We start from the raw sequence: 18,741 nt of genomic DNA, 5'->3' as shown, positions 1-18,741 counted from the left end.
TGTTTCTATATAAAAAAATATACATAATTAAATGAGAGTTTTGCCTTAAGAAATAATTTCCCCTCAATTTACAATTTAAATATCAAGATTCTTAAAAATATTTATTTCAATAACCTGAGCTTTTATTTAGAAATATGGTTATTGTTATTTTTTAAAATGTTTTTCACTCAGGAAAATATGTTAATAATATTTTTTTATTTTTTAAAAATTATTTACGAGATCAAGACATTAAAATGATTTGAAAACATAAAAAATATATAAAAAAATTTAAATTTTTTCAAAAGTGCTTGTCAAATGCAATGTCAAACGTCCTTGAATTATTAATAAAAACAATTCATCAAAATAAAAAAAATGCATAAATAAAGGATTGGGAGTTTTACATTTTATCCTTCAAAAATTTAATTTTTCAAACTCTAATGAATATTTATTTAATCGTTGCAAAATTTATTAAAAACAGCTTGAAGATTTGCTTGGTAGCATCGTAAAAGTGGTTAACTTTTTTAATTATAGTAATATTAGAGAGGTTTTTTTTTATTTGACAATATTGGTATTTTTTATTGAATTTATTTTTGTCAACTGATTTTTTTTTTCAAACAATTTAAAAGCATCCCTCTAAGTTCATGATAATTGTTTTTATATTCCAAATAAACCAACAACACAGTCTAACAATAAAACCAGAAATTAAATTTCCATTTCATTAACATGATAAATGATGACAAAGTTCCTTCCTTCTCATCACATTCAAAGGAAAACCCTTTCATGCACTGCTTGAAATGTTGTGATCATGGATTAAAATCAAACGGCCATTAAGAAGAGATGCAGCATAACATGGTACCGTCAGTCATAGCACATAGATGGAGAAATTTTCGTCGAGAGAGAAATGAGGTGGTTAGTAGCCACAAATTGGCGCGAAACCATAGGAAACCAAACCGAACTCAAAGGTCCTCTTGAAGACTGGCTCACCTATTGTCTTCCCCTCTCCCCCTTCACTCTGTCCTTTCTTTTCCCCTCTTCTATACTAAGAAACAGATATAAAAAAAATTCTTCATTTTCTTTGAATATCCAATCTTTTATATCTATTTTTTACCCATAATTGGAATTGGAGTCGTTTTGTTTTAAAAAAAGAAATCTAAGTTGATCTAGTTTCTGTGAAATTTTGAGCTTGATTCATGTTTGTATCAAAAGGGTCATGAATGGAGTTTCCTATATGGTCATTGCTCTACTTATGGATTTGATATGATCAACAAGGTAGAATCTTGAGAGCCAAGGGAAAATTGAATGGTTGGATCCTTACAGTTATGAAGATGGAGCTTGCTTAGTCCAACCTTGAATTTAAATAGCTTCAAAATGGTGCGTGGATATATATTTTGCTAACTTCTTCTTCTTCTTCTTCTTCTTTAGGTATAGGCTACAAATTAATTTCTTGTTGTTGGTTTTTTTATTTTTTTCATGTGATGATTCCATGTATTTGTATGAAATGAATCCCATTTTTAAGGGAAGAGTAAATGGTTTTGGATTGATAAGGTTTGAATCTGTGTGCCTTGCGTGTGTTCTATGGAAGGAAAAAAGAAACAATTAGTACAACATTAGACTTGGCTGCTTATAAAGACATTGGGCTGATGATTATGAAGAAAATAATGACTACGTTAAATACTTTGGTGATTCCTGGAAAGATACTAGATATATGGGGTTATGATGTGATGTAAGAATTAATCAGAAGATGAATCAGATTCAAGGGAACATAACTCGGTCATTAGTTTCTATCTGTAGATCTATCCACACACGGTTGAGCAGCTTACAAAATACTTTCAGAGAGATATGACCATAAGGGGATGTATTTTTGTAGTAGTGATGTGCAAATATTCTAATGGGAGGCTTGATAGTGTTGTAAGATGGAAAAAGTTTGTGAAGAGGAATGCTTATAGAGAGGTTTGTATGCTTTCTAATGGAATGAAATGTTGCGATGTTTTACCTTAAAAGACGTATTCACATGGATGGCGAGATTTTTTGCCTTTAATTGTTTCGTTGGGAATGGATTGAACTTACTTTGGTATGTAAACTTTGAACTTTAGTATTGTCGATTTGATCTAGCAACAATGTAGTGGTATTGAAGTTGTTACATTGCTCCGACGAATTGATGTAGCTTTCCACAGGGCTTGCAACGTTATATAGCAATCCATTTAACTACTCATCATCTATCTTTCATGAAGAAGAGAAGAAGAACGCTAGAAGAGAGAATATGCTGTTGAGGTGTTAGCGAAGTTGAACATTTATCACTACTTCCTGTTCTTTTTCCTTCATCTGATCTTAAACAAAGTTTCAGATAGCAACTGAATCAATGAAAAGGAAGGGTCATTTACACCTCTTAGGTTTGAGAGAGATAAGAGACACACATTAGAGCATTGGCGTTACAAAGACTTCGGAGACAGAGAAGAAGAAGAAGATACCATGCTTTTAATAGGAAAATTCAGAGCAGATTCTTTCTTTTATCTGTTGAAATATCTCATCCAGTTTTATAAAGTATAGCTTAGCTACATTGTCGAATATCTTAACATCCCTTGTACTATGATGGGTGCTTAAAGGTTAAGTTTCTGTTTATTTGATTTCTTTGCATCTGATTAAGGACGTGAAACCAAATATGCAACTATTGTGTAAGTAATAGTGTATTTCTAGCTAAATATTTACATTCCGCACCTTATGCTTTGAATATCGGCTTCTGCAGGGAAGTACGGAGAATATAATTGTAGGTTCTGAAGTTTGGGTTGAAGACCCTCAGTTGGCTTGGCTTGATGGAAAGGTATCAAAGATTACAGGGCAGGATGCGGAGATCGAGACTTCAAATGGAAAGAAGGTGCATCGAATGCCTTAGTTTGTTATGTTTTGATTTAATTTCTTCACATGGAATAAGAGCTCCTGTGGTTAATGGTTGTCGAATGATAGTTATACTTGTATTTTGATGCTTTGTCCCTCTGTAATCATACTAGAGTTGCATTTCATGGACTTGCTCTACAGGTTTTGAAATTGAGAAGAAATTCTTCTTTTTGGCTGCTTGTGTCCTCGGTAACCGTTCATGCATGTCTCTGTTGCTAAAACAAAAAATTAAAAATAATCTTGCTGAAATATTCATCTGTTATTTACGATTTAGATACTGGTTATACAAAAACATAAAAATTTAAAGCAACTTGATAATAAAATCACTTAATCAGAACAATGTTCACGTTGCATTTCAATGAAGGTTTTTCCCAGCTCCCTGACATTCTCTTTTCTGTTTGTCTAAATACAAGGTCACTGCTAAATTATCAAAAATATATCCGAAGGATATGGAAGCTCCTGCTGGTGGAGTTGATGACATGACAAAGCTTTCTTACTTGCATGAGCCTGGAGTTCTGGAGAATTTGAAAACGAGATACGAACTGAATGAGATCTATGTAAATTTTCCTTCCCCTTTATGTTAATATTATAACTAGCATTGCTCTAAGTTATAAAAGAAAAAAGAAGAGAAAACCGTTAATTTCAGCCTCGATGGTCTGTGCAACAATATAAACCTCCATATTTCTGTTGCAGACGTATACCGGAAATATTCTTATTGCCATTAATCCATTTCAAAGACTGCCTCATCTCTATGATGGCCACATGATGCAACAATACAAGGGAGCACCATTTGGAGAGTTGAGTCCTCATGTTTTTGCGGTTGCTGATGTTGCATACAGGTTATTCCTATTCGCATTTTTCACTGTCATTTTCTTTACAAATGAAAATATATTCAACAAAAACAAAGTGTTTTATTGACTTCAGGGCAATGATCAATGAAAGGAAAAGCAATTCCATTTTGGTCAGTGGTGAAAGTGGGGCAGGTAAAACTGAGACCACGAAAATGCTTATGAGGTACCTTGCATTTTTAGGAGGTCGAGCTGCCACCGAAGGACGAACTGTTGAGCAACAAGTTCTTGAAGTATGTTTGAAAATTCAGCTTTTGTTGTTAAATTTGGAGTTTCACTATTCCATTTAATCTTTCATTTGGTGACATTCTTTTCAGTTCTCATGAATTCTGACTAGGCATTTTTATTATCTGATTTGATTGCAGTCAAATCCAGTCCTTGAAGCATTCGGGAATGCTAAAACTGTTAGAAATAACAACTCCAGGTAGATAATTCACTTGACATGAAATTGATATCGGATAAAATTGTTACATGCTTTAGCATCAAATCTTCCACAACAATAAAGGACTGACTTTTTACTGACTTGAACTACCTCCAATAATTTTATGGACAATGTCATTAAGAAGTTTCAAAACTATATTCATTGGTGTTTTTGCGTTGATGTGTTCCTAAAATTAATACTGGTGCAGCCGTTTTGGTAAATTTGTTGAGATCCAGTTTGACAAGCATGGAAGAATTTCTGGAGCTGCCATCAGAACTTACCTTTTAGAGAGATCTCGTGTTTGCCAAGTTTCCAATCCTGAGCGCAACTACCACTGTTTTTACCTTCTTTGTGCCGCACCACAGGAGGTAACTTTCTGGTGAAATGATAGCTCCAAATGTGATTTATAGTCAATGGCAAATGTTTATTATGCGAGCATGTTACAACTTGTAGTCTTTTGTTAACAGGAAGTAGAGAAGTACAAGTTGGGGAGCCCAAAATCATTTCATTATCTTAACCAGACAAATTGCTTTGAACTGGCTGGTGTAAGTGATGCCCATGACTATCTTTCTACTAGAAGAGCTATGGATATTGTTGGAATAAATGCGAAGGAGCAGGTAAGCTTTCGAAGAATTATGCTTTTGACTGCTGTCAATCAGTGCAGTATCTTACCCTCTCTCTCTACCAGGAAGCAATTTTCAGAGTCGTTGCTGCAGTCCTTCATATTGGAAATATTGATTTTTCCAAGGGAAAGGAAGTTGATTCGTCTGTTCCTAAAGATGACCAAGCTAAATTTCATCTCAAAACAACAGCAGAGCTACTAATGTACAACACTACAACTCTAAATTTACATATACGAGCATAGATGGTATCTGATACGTTTGCTTTCATGTAAATGTAACTGTTGAATTTTTTATTTATTTTAGGTGTGATCCTGTAGCCCTGGAAGATGCATTATGTAAGCGAGTTATGATCACCCCTGAGGAGGTCATCAAGAGAAGTCTTGATCCTCAAAGTGCAGTGACTAGCAGGGATGGTTTAGCTAAGACGATTTATTCTCGTTTATTTGATTGGTAAGACATTAGTGTCTTCAACTAATATCATCTATAACTTGAAGCATCATATGATGATAACCATGCGTGATTATGTACAGGATAGTAGATAAGATTAATAACTCCATTGGACAAGATCCTGACTCAAAATCTCTGATTGGAGTCCTTGACATCTACGGTTTTGAAAGCTTTAAGACGAATAGGTAAGAAGCAATGAAAAGTAGATGCATATAATTGAATGAATAGAATTATATTTATATATATCACAGGAACTACTTAGGCATTTCTCATAATAATTTTACAATTCCTGCTACGTAGCTTTGAGCAGTTCTGCATTAATTTCACAAACGAGAAGTTGCAGCAGCATTTCAACCAGGTAATGCTGCAGACCATGTTAACAATTTAGCTAAATTTATTTTCAACTTTTAACTGAAGAAGGTTTCATGATAACATTCAGCACGTCTTCAAAATGGAACAAGAGGAATACACAAAAGAGCAGATTGATTGGAGCTATATTGAGTTTGTCGATAATCAAGATGTCTTGGATCTTCTTGAAAAGGTTTTTTCCCTGTGATTCACATTTTTTTTTTCTAAACCTGAATTCTAGATAAAATATCTTAATGGGGCATGAATGTGCAAATTTTGAGTGTTGATCTAACTATTTTTATGAGTTATTTTTGGCTCATTTAATACTCCATCACTCCTATTATTTACTACCCTTATTTTTTTTATTATTGCAGAAACCAGGAGGTATAATAGCTCTCCTTGATGAAGCTTGGTATGTTATTTATGCTTTCCAGGATAATTTGCATCTATATGAAAAGAATTCTGACTCTACTCACCACTTCTTCTAATTGTTTAAAACTCTCCCCTTATCTATTATCATCCGCTTGTTGTCTCTTTCTTTAAGCATCTTGTTGAAGATCAAATTGGCTTCTCAATTCTTGTTAACAATGCCTTGTTTTCAGCATGTTTCCAAAGTCAACGCATGAAACATTTTCAAATAAGCTTTATCAGACATTTAAAGTTCACAAGCGTTTTATCAAGCCAAAACTGTCTCGCACAGATTTCACCATCGCTCATTATGCTGGGGAGGTAAGCTATATTGATAAAACATTAGTTGTTTAAACTTTTATGATGTGAATTGCTGCTGCATTAAGATTAATTTTCTCGTATTTTCAGGTCCAGTATCAATCGGACCATTTTCTGGACAAGAACAAAGACTATGTGGTTCCTGAACATCAAGATTTGTTGAATGCTTCCAAATGTCCTTTCGTAGCAGGCCTATTCCCTCGACTACCAGAGGAAACAAGTAAATCTTCAAAGTTCTCTTCAATCGGTTCTCGTTTCAAGGTAGTTTATTTGTTATCTAAATGAGCAAGGCGTTTGCCTTTTTCTTACATAAACAGCAGTTGATCTCTATATGTACCCCATATGTCTTTTGTCTATATTGTATGCTTTCTTGTGGTTCAAGAATTGAGAACTAACTTTCTGTATTCAAAATGATGCAGATACAACTGCAGCAACTAATGGATACATTAAATTCTACTGAACCTCACTACATTAGATGTGTAAAGCCAAACAATCTACTAAAACCTGCTGTATTTGAGAATATCAATATCATGCAGCAATTGCGATGCGGTGTAAGTACAATTTAACATTTCTTCATTGTTGAGCTGGTTTTCTCAAAATGTACCTGTTTCTCAATGTCTTTTGCAAAAAAAGGTATCTGATTCTCATTACAATCTGACATGTAGTTTTGGGATGGTTTTCACAAATTCAAGCTAGTTTTTATTTGTTAGTTTAATTTTAATGGTTGTCAATGTAGGGTGTTTTAGAAGCAATTCGAATAAGTATGGCTGGATATCCTACTCGCCGCCCTTTCTTTGAATTCATAAATCGATTTGGACTTCTTGCCCCAGAGGCTTTGGAAGGAAGGTAAGTAATCTGTTGTAGGATAAACAGTTTTAGTAGTTAATAATTGTGGCTCCTTTCACTGTGAAGTTGTGGCCTCTTTGAATTAGTCTTGAATTTGCTGAATATACTTGAGAAAAATGTGGATTTATTAAATATAAAATTTGTTGTGAACAGCTATGATGAAAAGACTGTTTGCAAAAAGATTTTGGAAAAGAAGGGGCTTAAAGGGTTCCAGGTAAAGCTGAAGTTTCTTTGCATCTTGTGCCAATAGCAGATAATATAGGAGATAATTATGAGATTGTTTTCTGATGTGAAAGCGACTTGAATGAGATGTGTTATGCATGATTCACAGTCGATGTCTATGTTTTAAATTAAAGGAAGTCCTCCATCCAGTCACATATTGTTTTGAAATAATTGAGTCCTCGGTCAGCTGTTTATTCAATTGGCACTGGAATGGCTTGCAGATAGGCAAAACAAAGGTTTTCTTGAGAGCTGGTCAGATGGCTGAATTGGATGCAAGGAGAGCTGAGGTACTCAACAACGCAGCAAAAACCATCCAGGGACGGATACGGACGCATTATGCTCGCAAACAGTTTATTGCATTGCGGAAGGCTACCATAGTGGTGCAATCACTATGGAGAGGTCATTCATTAGAAAATATACTAGCTTAACCTGGTTTAGAAGTGCAACCAGTTTTAAAATTTGAAATGCTTTTACACGAATTTGTATGATTTTGTAGGAAGACTGGCTTGCAAAGTTTATGAAAGCATAAAGAGGGAGGCAGCTGCTAGAAAAATTCAGAAGCATATACGTAAATATGCAGCCAGAACAGCCTACAAGAAACTTCATATATCTGCGCTTCTCTTGCAAACAGGTTTAAGGGCAATGGTTGCTCGCAAGGAATTCAGATTTAGGAAGCGAACTAAAGCTGCAACCATTATTCAGGTTAGACCCTTGATGATATGTCTCTTATTTATTAATTCTCTACTTTCTGGTGTTCCAACAATAAATTATATTACTCTTTACTTGGATGACAAATGCAGGCCCGATGGCACTGTCATAAAGCTGCTTCCTACTATAAGAGGCTGCAGAGAAGTGCAATTGTCACACAAACAGGATGGAGGTGTAGAGTTGCTAGGAGAGAGCTAAGGTTGCTCAAAATGGTCAGTTTCGGGCAATCTTTTATTTATATGGTTTTGGAAGGTTTTTCTTTTCCATGTGTAATTGTCAACTTCATGTCTGCAAGACATTGATCTAAGGGTATAACATAATTTAATGAATGAAATTCAGAGACTGCCTGTATCAGCTTTACTCCATAAGATAATCTGAGTATCTTGGTTAACAAATTATAACCACTTGGAAAAAAAACAAACAAACCGAGTTCTTCAATATATAGAGAAGTCTAGATATGGAAATTTGATCAGAATTTTAGGTGGTGCGTAAAGGGAGGGTAATTAATAGCCAAAAGTTTTACTCGAGTTTTCAGTATAAGCCATAGACATGGTCTTAGTACATGAGCTTCAAATTGAAGTATCAAATTCTGAGCTATACTAGTTTAGTTTGATAATAGAAATAGAGGATATTTCAATTAGAATTAACAAGAACAATAGGCAATCATTGACACCTTAAGGGCTTTCATAAACATGACAAAGCTAACAGCTATATTCACAACATATATTTGATATGAATAGCATTTTTTTTCCTGCTAAATGCTTGAAATATGTTTCATATTAATGCCTGTGATTTTTAAGTAGGATTATTGACATATATCTCCGATCTCTTGCAGGCTGCAAGAGACACAGGTGCACTACGAGAAGCCAAAGATAAGCTTGAAAAGCATGTAGAGGAACTCACATGGCGTTTGCAGCTGGAAAAACGTTTAAGGGTAACATGTTCTGCAGAATGATATTTTTCAACAAGAGAGTTCTTGATTATATGTGAATTTACAAGATGCTATGAAAAGCAGTATACTGACACAACATCCAGCAGAACAGTACAATTTTGAATCTAAATGGAAACTATTTGACCTCAACACCCTTCAAATACTATCAGATAATTTATGATGAGAAGAAATTGTTGCTTTTAATTGATGGAGTTTGATAATTATATGCTCATGCCAAGGCTTGACATCACGCATGCAGACCGATTTGGAAGAAGCAAAAGCACAAGAAGTGGTGAAATTTCAGAATTCACTGGAAGAAATGAAAAACAAAATAGAAGAAGCCAATGCATTGATAATCAAGGAAAGGGAGGCTGCAAAGAAGGCTATTGATGACGCACCTCCTGTAATTAAAGAAACTCAAGTACTTGTTGAAGATACTAAGAAAATTGATTCTCTAACAGAAGAAGTAGAAAACCTAAAGGTAAGAAGTTCAATCTAGTAATCAATAAATACCTTTTCTGTAGAATCAAATGTGACATCAGGTAGTCATTTCATTTCCAAATGAGGAGACATGTTCGGAAAATAATGCATCATTTAGCAAAATCCCTTTCAACAATTTGGATTCATTTGAGTCAATGGGTGCATATTTATTGTTCATCCACTACTAGAGACACTTTTGAATTTGCACAAGTTTTGGTTTATTGCATGTACACTAGCTGCAAAATTTATCATCCCATTTAGTCAATCTTGTCGTTGGTTTCATGCACCGAAGACCACGTTAGATTCTGAGAAACAAAGAGCTGATGATACTGAGAAGAAATACAGTGAAGTAAAAGAGATTGGTGAAGAAAGACGGAAGAAATTGGAAGAAACAGAGAAGAAGGTTCAACAACTCCAGGAATCCTTGCAAAGGTAGGAAATCAATATTATTTGTTCATGCCTGCTTTATTTAGTATTGTATCAACCACTTATAGTCCGATAACTGTATTCTCCTGGACTGCAAACTATTGAGAGTTCAATTAGTATCTGTACCATGGAAATATTAATTCGACTTACCTTTTTATTCTTAGGCTAGAAGAGAAACTTACCAACTTAGAGTCAGAGAATAAAGTCCTGCGGCAACAGGCTCTGTCAATGACGCCCAACAAGTACCTCTCAGGACGCTCCAGATCAATTATGCAGGTAATTCTTTATAATGTCATATATTAGACTTTGCATTTTCTGTCACGGGAAGGAGTTAGAGCTTTTCCCGTTTTCTGATATTTGGCAGAGGGCTGAGAGTCACATTCCAGTGGATGCTGCAAGAGCAAGTTTGGTAAGCATAGCTTACATAATTACACATTTTCAGTCTTTTGGGCTCCTGAAATGTTTTTTCTTGATTCGTTTTCTGTTTCTGTTCACCTGATTAAATGGATTAGGATCTGCAAAGCCCTTCAATGAATCACAAGGAGCACTCTGAAGTAGATGATAAGCCACAAAAGTCATTAAATGAGAAACAACAGGAGAACCAGGAGTTGCTCATTCGTTGTGTTGCACAACACTTGGGATTTTCAGGGAACAGACCTATCGCTGCTTGTATCATATACAAGTGCCTTTTGCAGTGGAGATCGTTTGAAGTTGAGAGAACCAGTGTGTTTGATCGGATCATTCAGACCATAGGCCATGCAATTGAGGTTTGGAATGCCAAATCTTATGCATTATTGTTTTGATTTATTACTATTTTTTCCCCACCAGAAGTCACCCCTTTTCACCTGTTATTTCTATTTGAACATCAGACCCAGGATAACAATGATGTCTTGGCCTATTGGCTATCCAATGCCTCAACTCTCCTCTTACTGCTCCAACGAACATTGAAAGCAAGTGGTGCAGCAGGAACGGCTCCACAACGTCGACGATCATCATCAGCTACTCTATTTGGAAGAATGACACAGGCATGTACAAGTTTCTCATTGAAATCACGAAAAGCCATCAAGATAATTTCATTTCTTTACTAAAGTCAGGTTTCTTCCGTGTTATTTTCTTTCAGAGTTTTCGTGGAGCTCCACAAGGAGTCAATCTATCCTTAATCAATGGGGGCATTAATGGTGGAGTGGACACATTGCGGCAAGTTGAAGCCAAGTATCCAGCTTTGCTTTTCAAGCAGCAGCTTACAGCATATGTAGAGAAAATTTATGGAATGATTCGGGATAATCTAAAGAAAGAAATCTCACCTTTGCTTGGATTGTGCATCCAGGTATATTTTCTATGCATCAGAGACTACGTTGTTATATATATATATATAAAAATTATGCTTCTGTTAACATGTTTAAATTATTGGCTGTAAAATTCCTTAGATAGCTTTTTGTTTGAACATTATTTTCATAGGCACCAAGAACATCCAGAGCAAGTTTAGTGAAGGGGGCACGTTCAGTTGCCAATGCTGCAGCCCAGCAAGCCCTGATTGCTCACTGGCAAGGAATAGTGAAGAGCCTTGGAAGCTTCTTAAACACTTTGAAGTCAAATCATGTAAGAGTCCTCGCTTCGGTTTTCTTATTTATCAAATCCCCGGCTTTCTGCCTCGCTTATATGATAGGGATCAGCAGTAAATAGTCTTCTTGCTAGTCTAGTTGCCACCAAACACAAGTTAGAAAGGACAGGAGGATGACCTCTTAGAGAATATAGGAATACTGAACACTGGTCACTTTTCATCTTCTTTTTCCTGATTTTATACCCTCTTCCATAAAAGAAGGCTTCAAGGACTTCTACTTCCCTTTCTAAATTTCCTACAGGAACTCACTCATCTCATTTCCCTTGTACTTCGCTTCATCAAAACTTGTGCAATCAATTAACTGAATTCCTTTTTTCTTAACGGTTGATTTTCAGAACTTCTTAATATTATCACATGATTCTTCTTCTAGGTGCCGCCATTTTTGGTTCGTAAGGTGTTCACTCAGATATTTTCCTTCATCAATGTTCAACTATTCAACAGGTATTCAGTCCATGCTCCGATTTTCATTTGTCATCTAAGGTGGCCATAATTTTGGTTATTTATGATGCACTTTTTTTTGGCAGCCTTTTACTAAGAAGAGAATGCTGTTCATTTAGTAATGGTGAATATGTTAAAGCTGGGTTGGCTGAATTGGAACATTGGTGCTACAAAGCAACGGATGAGGTACCTAGAATTCACTTCCTCGCATTTTTTTGCTATAAGATATAAGATTTACCAACCACAAAAATATAAATGCAGTATGCGGGTTCAGCCTGGGACGAACTCAAGCATATTAGACAGGCTATTGGGTTTCTGGTATGTTTTCCTTCTTTATGAATTCATGATTACTTCCACCAGACCACAATTACATGTTAAGATGGTGAAGAAGGAGAAACAATGACATGTTCAAGTTGATCTTTTTTCCTGATGTAGGTCATTCATCAAAAGCCAAAGAAAACATTGGATGAAATAAGCCATGACCTGTGCCCAGTGAGTGATGAACTATCATCCAAGAGTGCCTGGATGTCGTTTATTCCTGTGCTGTCTTCTTCACAATGTCATAGCCAAATTAATTAATCTGTGTATGCAGGTTCTAAGTATCCAGCAGCTATACCGAATCAGTACAATGTACTGGGACGACAAGTATGGCACACATAGTGTGTCGACGGATGTAAGTTCTTACCGATACCATGACTACACTAGGTTAGAGTCATCTATGTCACATGGGAACATTGGTAACCGTTGCAGTATTACATTAATTTGATGAAAACTGATCCAGCTGAGCTTTACCATGTGTATGCTTCCCCGTGTAGGTTATATCCAATATGAGGGTGTTGATGACAGAAGATTCAAATAATGCAGTTAGTAATTCTTTCCTGCTGGATGATGATTCAAGGTCAGCAAACAATACTATCTTTTCCTTTATGTTCTGCATCATTTAACCTTTTTGTTTTATTATTTGAACTTGTGATACACATTTTTGCATACCCAGCTAGAATTTTAGCTGGAAAGGATGAAACCAGTGCTCTCCACTTGTAGCTAAAACATCATATTAATGAATAGAAGTTAATCTGGAATGAGGAATATATCTTCGCCACAAGAAGAGGCCCATCTCCTTCACGTGAACTTGTGGCTGTCACTGACCTATTATAAAAATTTTCATGCTTGCAGCATTCCATTTTCAGTTGATGACTTATCAAAGTCCATGGAACAAATTGACATCGCTGACATCGAACCACCACCTCTGATTCGAGAAAACTCTGGCTTCAGTTTCTTGCTGCCACGCTGTGATTAAATATGATCACACTGCAGAAATGGATCGAGTTCTATTCATCGTTCTCTCTTACTGAAAGATGTAAATTCAAGCCACAAGCACCTTAACTGTAGATGCCCTTCTGAGAGGTTATTCATTTTGCGAGATTTTCCATTACGCTAGACATTACTACGTCCTTCGAAATTCTTTTCTATAGGTAGTCCATTGCTACAAAAAGGGATGCCATTGCTCCCATATCAATTTAGCAACGTTTCTCTGTTTAATTTGTTGTACAACTAGTTGATATTTCTTACGAGGAAGAAAAAATAAAAGCTTACAAGATTTTTCTCTTGAATAACATTTACCAAGCCCTAATCCTTGTTGCAGAAGCAATCCTCGAACAAATTATACTAAATATTAAAACTCGTGGGATATTCACAGTAGACGCCAGCACTATTCGCTCGCGCACAGATCACTTCATATGATCATAATGCTTTGATGTCAACTGCATCTTACCGAACAGATGTATACCAACGACCTTTGGAGGGGGTACTGAAGTTCTAGACTTGTCAATAATCATTCTGATTCTGTCTTTACCTTCATCCTTCAATTGGTGGTAACTAGCTTTCCATGAACATGGCGCCTGGCCTCTGGTTTCCTGCTACTGCATTTTTGCGTTGCGTCTTTGGATGTTCCATACCTTTCCCGTTTAGTATTTGACCAGATCATATCAAAAGTTTTTTAATGCAAAAAAAATAGATGTGCGGGTTTTATAATGCATTTTTTTGTCATAAAAAAAAATTAATTGTAAATTAAAAGGTTATTCCGTACATATAATAAGATAAATTAAAAATTATGAGTTATTAAATATTAAAAACAAAATCAATAAAAACTAAAAACAAAATAAAAAAGTTGACATATAACTACATATTAAAATATTTAATCTTTCAGAAGGAGTCATGTATCCATTTAAGTTTAATAACTTTGTTTTTTTAAACTAATTATTTTTTAATTAAATAATAATAAAAATAGATATACATAAAAAAAATAATTAAATAAAATTTAAATAAATTATATAAGGTTCAACAAAAAAGAATGTAATTAATTAACATTAGAAAAAATTATTGTGATTTTATTTAAAAATTAAATGATATTTTATTAAGAAATATCATAAATTTTTTTAATTTTTAATTAATTTTAATTAAAATTGAATACTTGATATGTCGAAGATCCCATGCATATCTTTAATTGATCTATTTTGATTAATTTAAATTTAAATAAAAAAATTAAAATTCAAAAAGAGTTAGGCGCCTAAGCCTCAGTTGCATGATGCACCTACCCCCTTCAAAGAAAAGGCTACACGTGTGGGCCGGCTAGGCTTACGTGGCTGACATTTTCTTTTCTTTTTTTTCCTTGACAAAAGCAGCAAAAGACACAATATCCATTATTCTTTTTTTTAAAAAAAAAAAAAAGTGAACTGTGCATTTCCTGCTTGTCCAGTTTTTTACCATAAGAGAAGTGGTTGGAAAATTAGGTTGTGGATTTTTGGAATCAAAAATGTAATTTTCAATATATTTTAACTTAAAAATATTTAATAAATATTTTTATAAATTTAAAATACAAATTTCTCATTTCAAAATATTTTTAAATTGATTAAAAAACACAAAATCAAATTGAAAAAAAATTATTTGTCATCTCTGATTTATTTTTTTCTAGCAAGATAAATAATAATAAAACATCTAAATAAAACTTATCTTGTCAAATAATATGTTAACACTAAGAACGAGTTGTTTCGTTGCTGAAATTGATTAAAAAACTAAAAAAATAAAATTTTAAATTAAAACAAGAAATATGTCAAATTAAAAGGATCAAAAACACAAAAAAAAAGGATAAAACTAAATTTACAAAAAAATTTAGACAAAAAATGTTAAAAAGGTGTCCTTAAATTTATTTATTTTTGTTTCAGTCCTATTTTTACCCTTAAATTTTAATTTTTTTGTAAGTGCTACAATAAATAATAAAAAATTTATAAAATCAAGCTAATATTATGATGTTTTTTAACATTAAGATAATGGCATGAAAAATTAATTGAAACAAATTATAAATTCTAACTCTAAATTAATATAGTGCTAAAGAATAAAAATAAATAAAATCCATTCATAAAAAAAATAAAAAAATAAAAAAAAATTATTGTAATTCACAGTATTATTCTTCACACGATATCAAACATATTAAAAAATTAAAAAAAAATTATTGTAATTCATAGTATTATTCTTCACACGATATCAAACATATAACAAGAATATCACCCCTCTATTTAGGTTTATGTTAATTTTTTTAAGGGTTTAAATTTACAATTTTTATTTTTAATTTCAAATTTTAAGAAATTTGGTTGTCCATTTATAAGATAGAGGAGGATGGTAAGCTAGATCTAGTTGTCTTCTCAACAAGCAGATCACACAAATTGTGTTCTCTTTAGGCAGACCAAAGACCATCGAATTTTGCTTTTCATGAAATCTTATGTATTTTACTACTTATTCTTTGTACTATGACGTGGGAAGGAGCATTCTTTTCTCAGCACCAAAAAAGGTGGTGGCATTGTTAATGTTTTTTTATATAATTAAATTTTTAATTATATAAAAATTGATTTAATGTAATATGCTTAAAGCAATCTTTTTAAAAATGTTAAAAATATAAATTTAAAATCTAACTCGACAAATTAAATTAGGATTTGGATGACTCAAGACCTTAATCATATTTTTAATGGTTTAGACTCATACTTGCAATTAACTGATTAAAACCCATATAACATTCTAGGGTAACTTAAAATCCAATTGACTGGTATAACTCGAGTGAGATCCAATATTTTTTATATATTTTTTAATAAATCTAAAATTTTAATTTGTGAACACTTGACTTTATATTTTTTTTTATAGCCTACATCCCCGTGAGATTTTATTTTTCTTAACATTTTAACGTGGAGTAACTATATTTATAGTTTATATCTACCTAAAATATTTCATAATTTTCTATATGAAATAACTATATATAGTCTTTATTCATATGAAATGTTTCTTAACTTTTCCAGGTGATATATATATAGCCTTCATTCACATAAAATGTTTCTTAATTTTTTAATATGAAATAACTATATATATATAGAGCCCCTATTCACATAAAATGTTTCTTAATGTTTTTCATGTGGGATATAAAAATATAAAAATAATAATTAATTTTTCCCTAATTGACTCGATACCCATCCTTTTGGATGAGTCAACCCTTAGGTCGGGTTTAATAACCATAGTTAAAATGACAACATATTAGATTGTTTTGAATCAACTCAGGTTAACATGTCGAACCTGTAACTCAAGTCATGAGACCTTGATAATCCTTTTAGAAAACAAAATTAATATATATATATATATATATATATATATATATATATATTATGCCCAATTCTCAATCACATCAATTTTGAAGGATAAAATTAAAAAAAAAATCAACTAAAAAATAAGTCAAGTTAACCTAGATTAACATGTTAAGCCTAGATTATAATATTGTGATAACCCTATAAAAACAAATCAAAATAAATTATGAAACTCAATTCTCAATCAATCCAATGTTAAAGGATAAAATTAATAATAATTTAAAAAAGATACAAGAAACCACTAGAGTCAATTGATCAAACTTGTAATTCGGTCTATGAGACTAGAATAATCTCATAGAACATAAATCAAAATAAATTATGAAACCTAATTCTCAATCAACCTACTATTCAAGGATAAAATTAAAAACAAATTAACTAGAAAATGACGAAAAGAACTTGAGTCAATTGGCCTAACCTGTGACTGTGATAACCCCAAAGAAAGCAAATAAAAAAACAATTATGAAACTCAATTTTCAATAAATCTAATGTTGAAGGATTAAATTGAGAAAAATAATAATAAAAATATCCTAAGTCAACTTGGGTCAAGAGACTGAGATAACTTCATATAAAGCAAATCGAAAAAAAATTATAAAGTTTAATTCTCAATCAACCCAATATTAAAGTATAATATATATATATATGTATATATATATATTCAATTAAAAAAGACAAGAAAGTCGAGTCAAACTAGCTAACCTGCAAAACACTCAACGTATAATATATATATATATATATATACATATTCAATTAAAAAAGACAAGAAAGTCGAGTCAAACTAGCTAACCTGCAAAACACTCAACCCGGGTCATGATAACTTCATAGAAAGCCAATAAAAAAAACAAATTATGAAACTTAATTCTCAATCCACCAAATGTTCAATAATGAAGTTGAGGGAAAAAAATTTTTTTTAAAAAAAAGACAAAAAAGAACATAAGTTAATACGGCTAATCCGCAAAATTCGCGATCTTGATTATGAAACTGAGATAACTATATAGAAAGTAAATCAAAATAAAATTATAAAATATCATACATAGTAAATTTAATGTTGGAGGATAAAATTAAAAAATAAAAATAAAAACCAAGTTTGAAATTTTTTTAAAAAAAAGTCTTAAAGGTTTTTGAGGATCAAAGTGAAAAAAGCCATGACACGTCATTGTTCATTGTTATAATGAAATGCCAAGGCCTTTTAGTATATATTAACTAGATCATTGCTTATGCTATGTTGCAGGTCAAATCAATTATTTTTATGTAAAAAAATATTCAGTATATAGGGATTGGTCTAATGGACATGGTTAACTTGAAAGGTTCAAAAATAACTCAAACGATTGATAAAAATATAGTTTCACTAAAAAAAATCAAGAAGACATCTTTTTTAAAATATTGAAACAACAACATATTAAATTGACTTAGATTAATTTAGGTTAACCTTTCAAATTCATTACCTAGGTTAGGAGCCCCTGATAACTATATAGAAAGCAGATAAAAAAGATTTATTAAACTCAATTCTTAATTAACTCAATACTAAAAAATGAAATTGATAATATAATTAAACTAAAAAAAATATGTCGAGGCGGCATGAATTAAATTGTCAAACCTTGGTCATGAGACTAAGATAACAATATAGAAAGAAAATCAAAACAAATTATGAAACTCAATTATTAATCAACCTAATATTAAAGGATGAAAATAAAATAAAAAAGACACAAAAAACACTCAAGTCAACTAACTAGACCTGTGAATTAGGTCATGAGACTGAGATAACATCATATAATGCAAACCAAAATAAATTATTGAGCTTAATTTTCAATCAATCCAGTATTGAAAGATAAAGTAAAAAAAATCAATTGAAAAGTACTAAAAAAATTCAAGTCAATCGGTCTAACTTACAACTTAGATCATGAGACCATGATAACCACGTATATAGTAAATACAAAAAAAATTATGAAGCTCAATTTCCAACCAATCCACTTTTGAAGGACTTAATTCAATTTTTTTTTTTTAAAAATAAAAAATAACTCGAGTTATCCTAAGTTAATCTGTTAAACTTGGGTCAGGAGACCACGACAACTTTATAGAAAATAAATAAAAAGAAATTATAAAGTC

The 18,741-nt window shown here is 32.5% G+C and overlaps 1 protein-coding gene across 1 annotated transcript; it reads left to right on the top strand.

The window, feature by feature from the left end:
- Positions 1–1,145: 1,145 nt before the first annotated feature.
- On the top strand, positions 1,146–13,916 carry LOC105135384 (myosin-9). The gene is made up of 38 exons (XM_011040237.1): positions 1,146–1,350; positions 2,723–2,851; positions 3,285–3,428; positions 3,565–3,710; positions 3,796–3,952; positions 4,085–4,143; positions 4,349–4,508; positions 4,608–4,757; positions 4,829–4,965; positions 5,067–5,213; positions 5,294–5,395; positions 5,511–5,568; positions 5,650–5,751; positions 5,933–5,970; positions 6,161–6,287; positions 6,375–6,545; positions 6,704–6,835; positions 7,021–7,130; positions 7,284–7,344; positions 7,574–7,751; positions 7,849–8,054; positions 8,153–8,272; positions 8,896–8,994; positions 9,251–9,472; positions 9,764–9,903; positions 10,062–10,173; positions 10,262–10,306; positions 10,410–10,664; positions 10,767–10,922; positions 11,018–11,224; positions 11,356–11,496; positions 11,889–11,959; positions 12,043–12,142; positions 12,218–12,274; positions 12,392–12,448; positions 12,549–12,629; positions 12,772–12,854; positions 13,130–13,916. The coding sequence occupies exons 1-38, from the start codon at positions 1,348–1,350 to the stop codon at positions 13,251–13,253; spliced, it is 4,587 nt and encodes a 1,528-aa protein (XP_011038539.1). The 5' UTR covers positions 1,146–1,347; the 3' UTR covers positions 13,254–13,916.
- The last annotated feature ends 4,825 nt before the right edge of the window (positions 13,917–18,741 follow it).

Source organism: Populus euphratica, unplaced genomic scaffold, assembly GCF_000495115.2.
Source record: "Populus euphratica unplaced genomic scaffold, PopEup_1.0 scaffold64.1, whole genome shotgun sequence".
Lineage (NCBI taxonomy): Eukaryota > Viridiplantae > Streptophyta > Magnoliopsida > Malpighiales > Salicaceae > Populus > Populus euphratica.
The sequence above is the reverse complement of the archived record's forward strand: the minus strand, read 5'-3'. Positions and strand labels throughout refer to the sequence as shown.

What these genes read in the sequence shown, in the direction of transcription:
- LOC105135384 (XM_011040237.1), top strand. An exon ending in TCTTGGATCTTCTTGAAAAG is followed by an intron (nt 5,752 to 5,932) that starts GTTTTTTCCCTG and finishes TTATTATTGCAG; the next exon opens with AAACCAGGAGGTATAATAGC. An exon ending in AAGAAGTAGAAAACCTAAAG is followed by an intron (nt 9,473 to 9,763) that starts GTAAGAAGTTCA and finishes CATGCACCGAAG; the next exon opens with ACCACGTTAGATTCTGAGAA.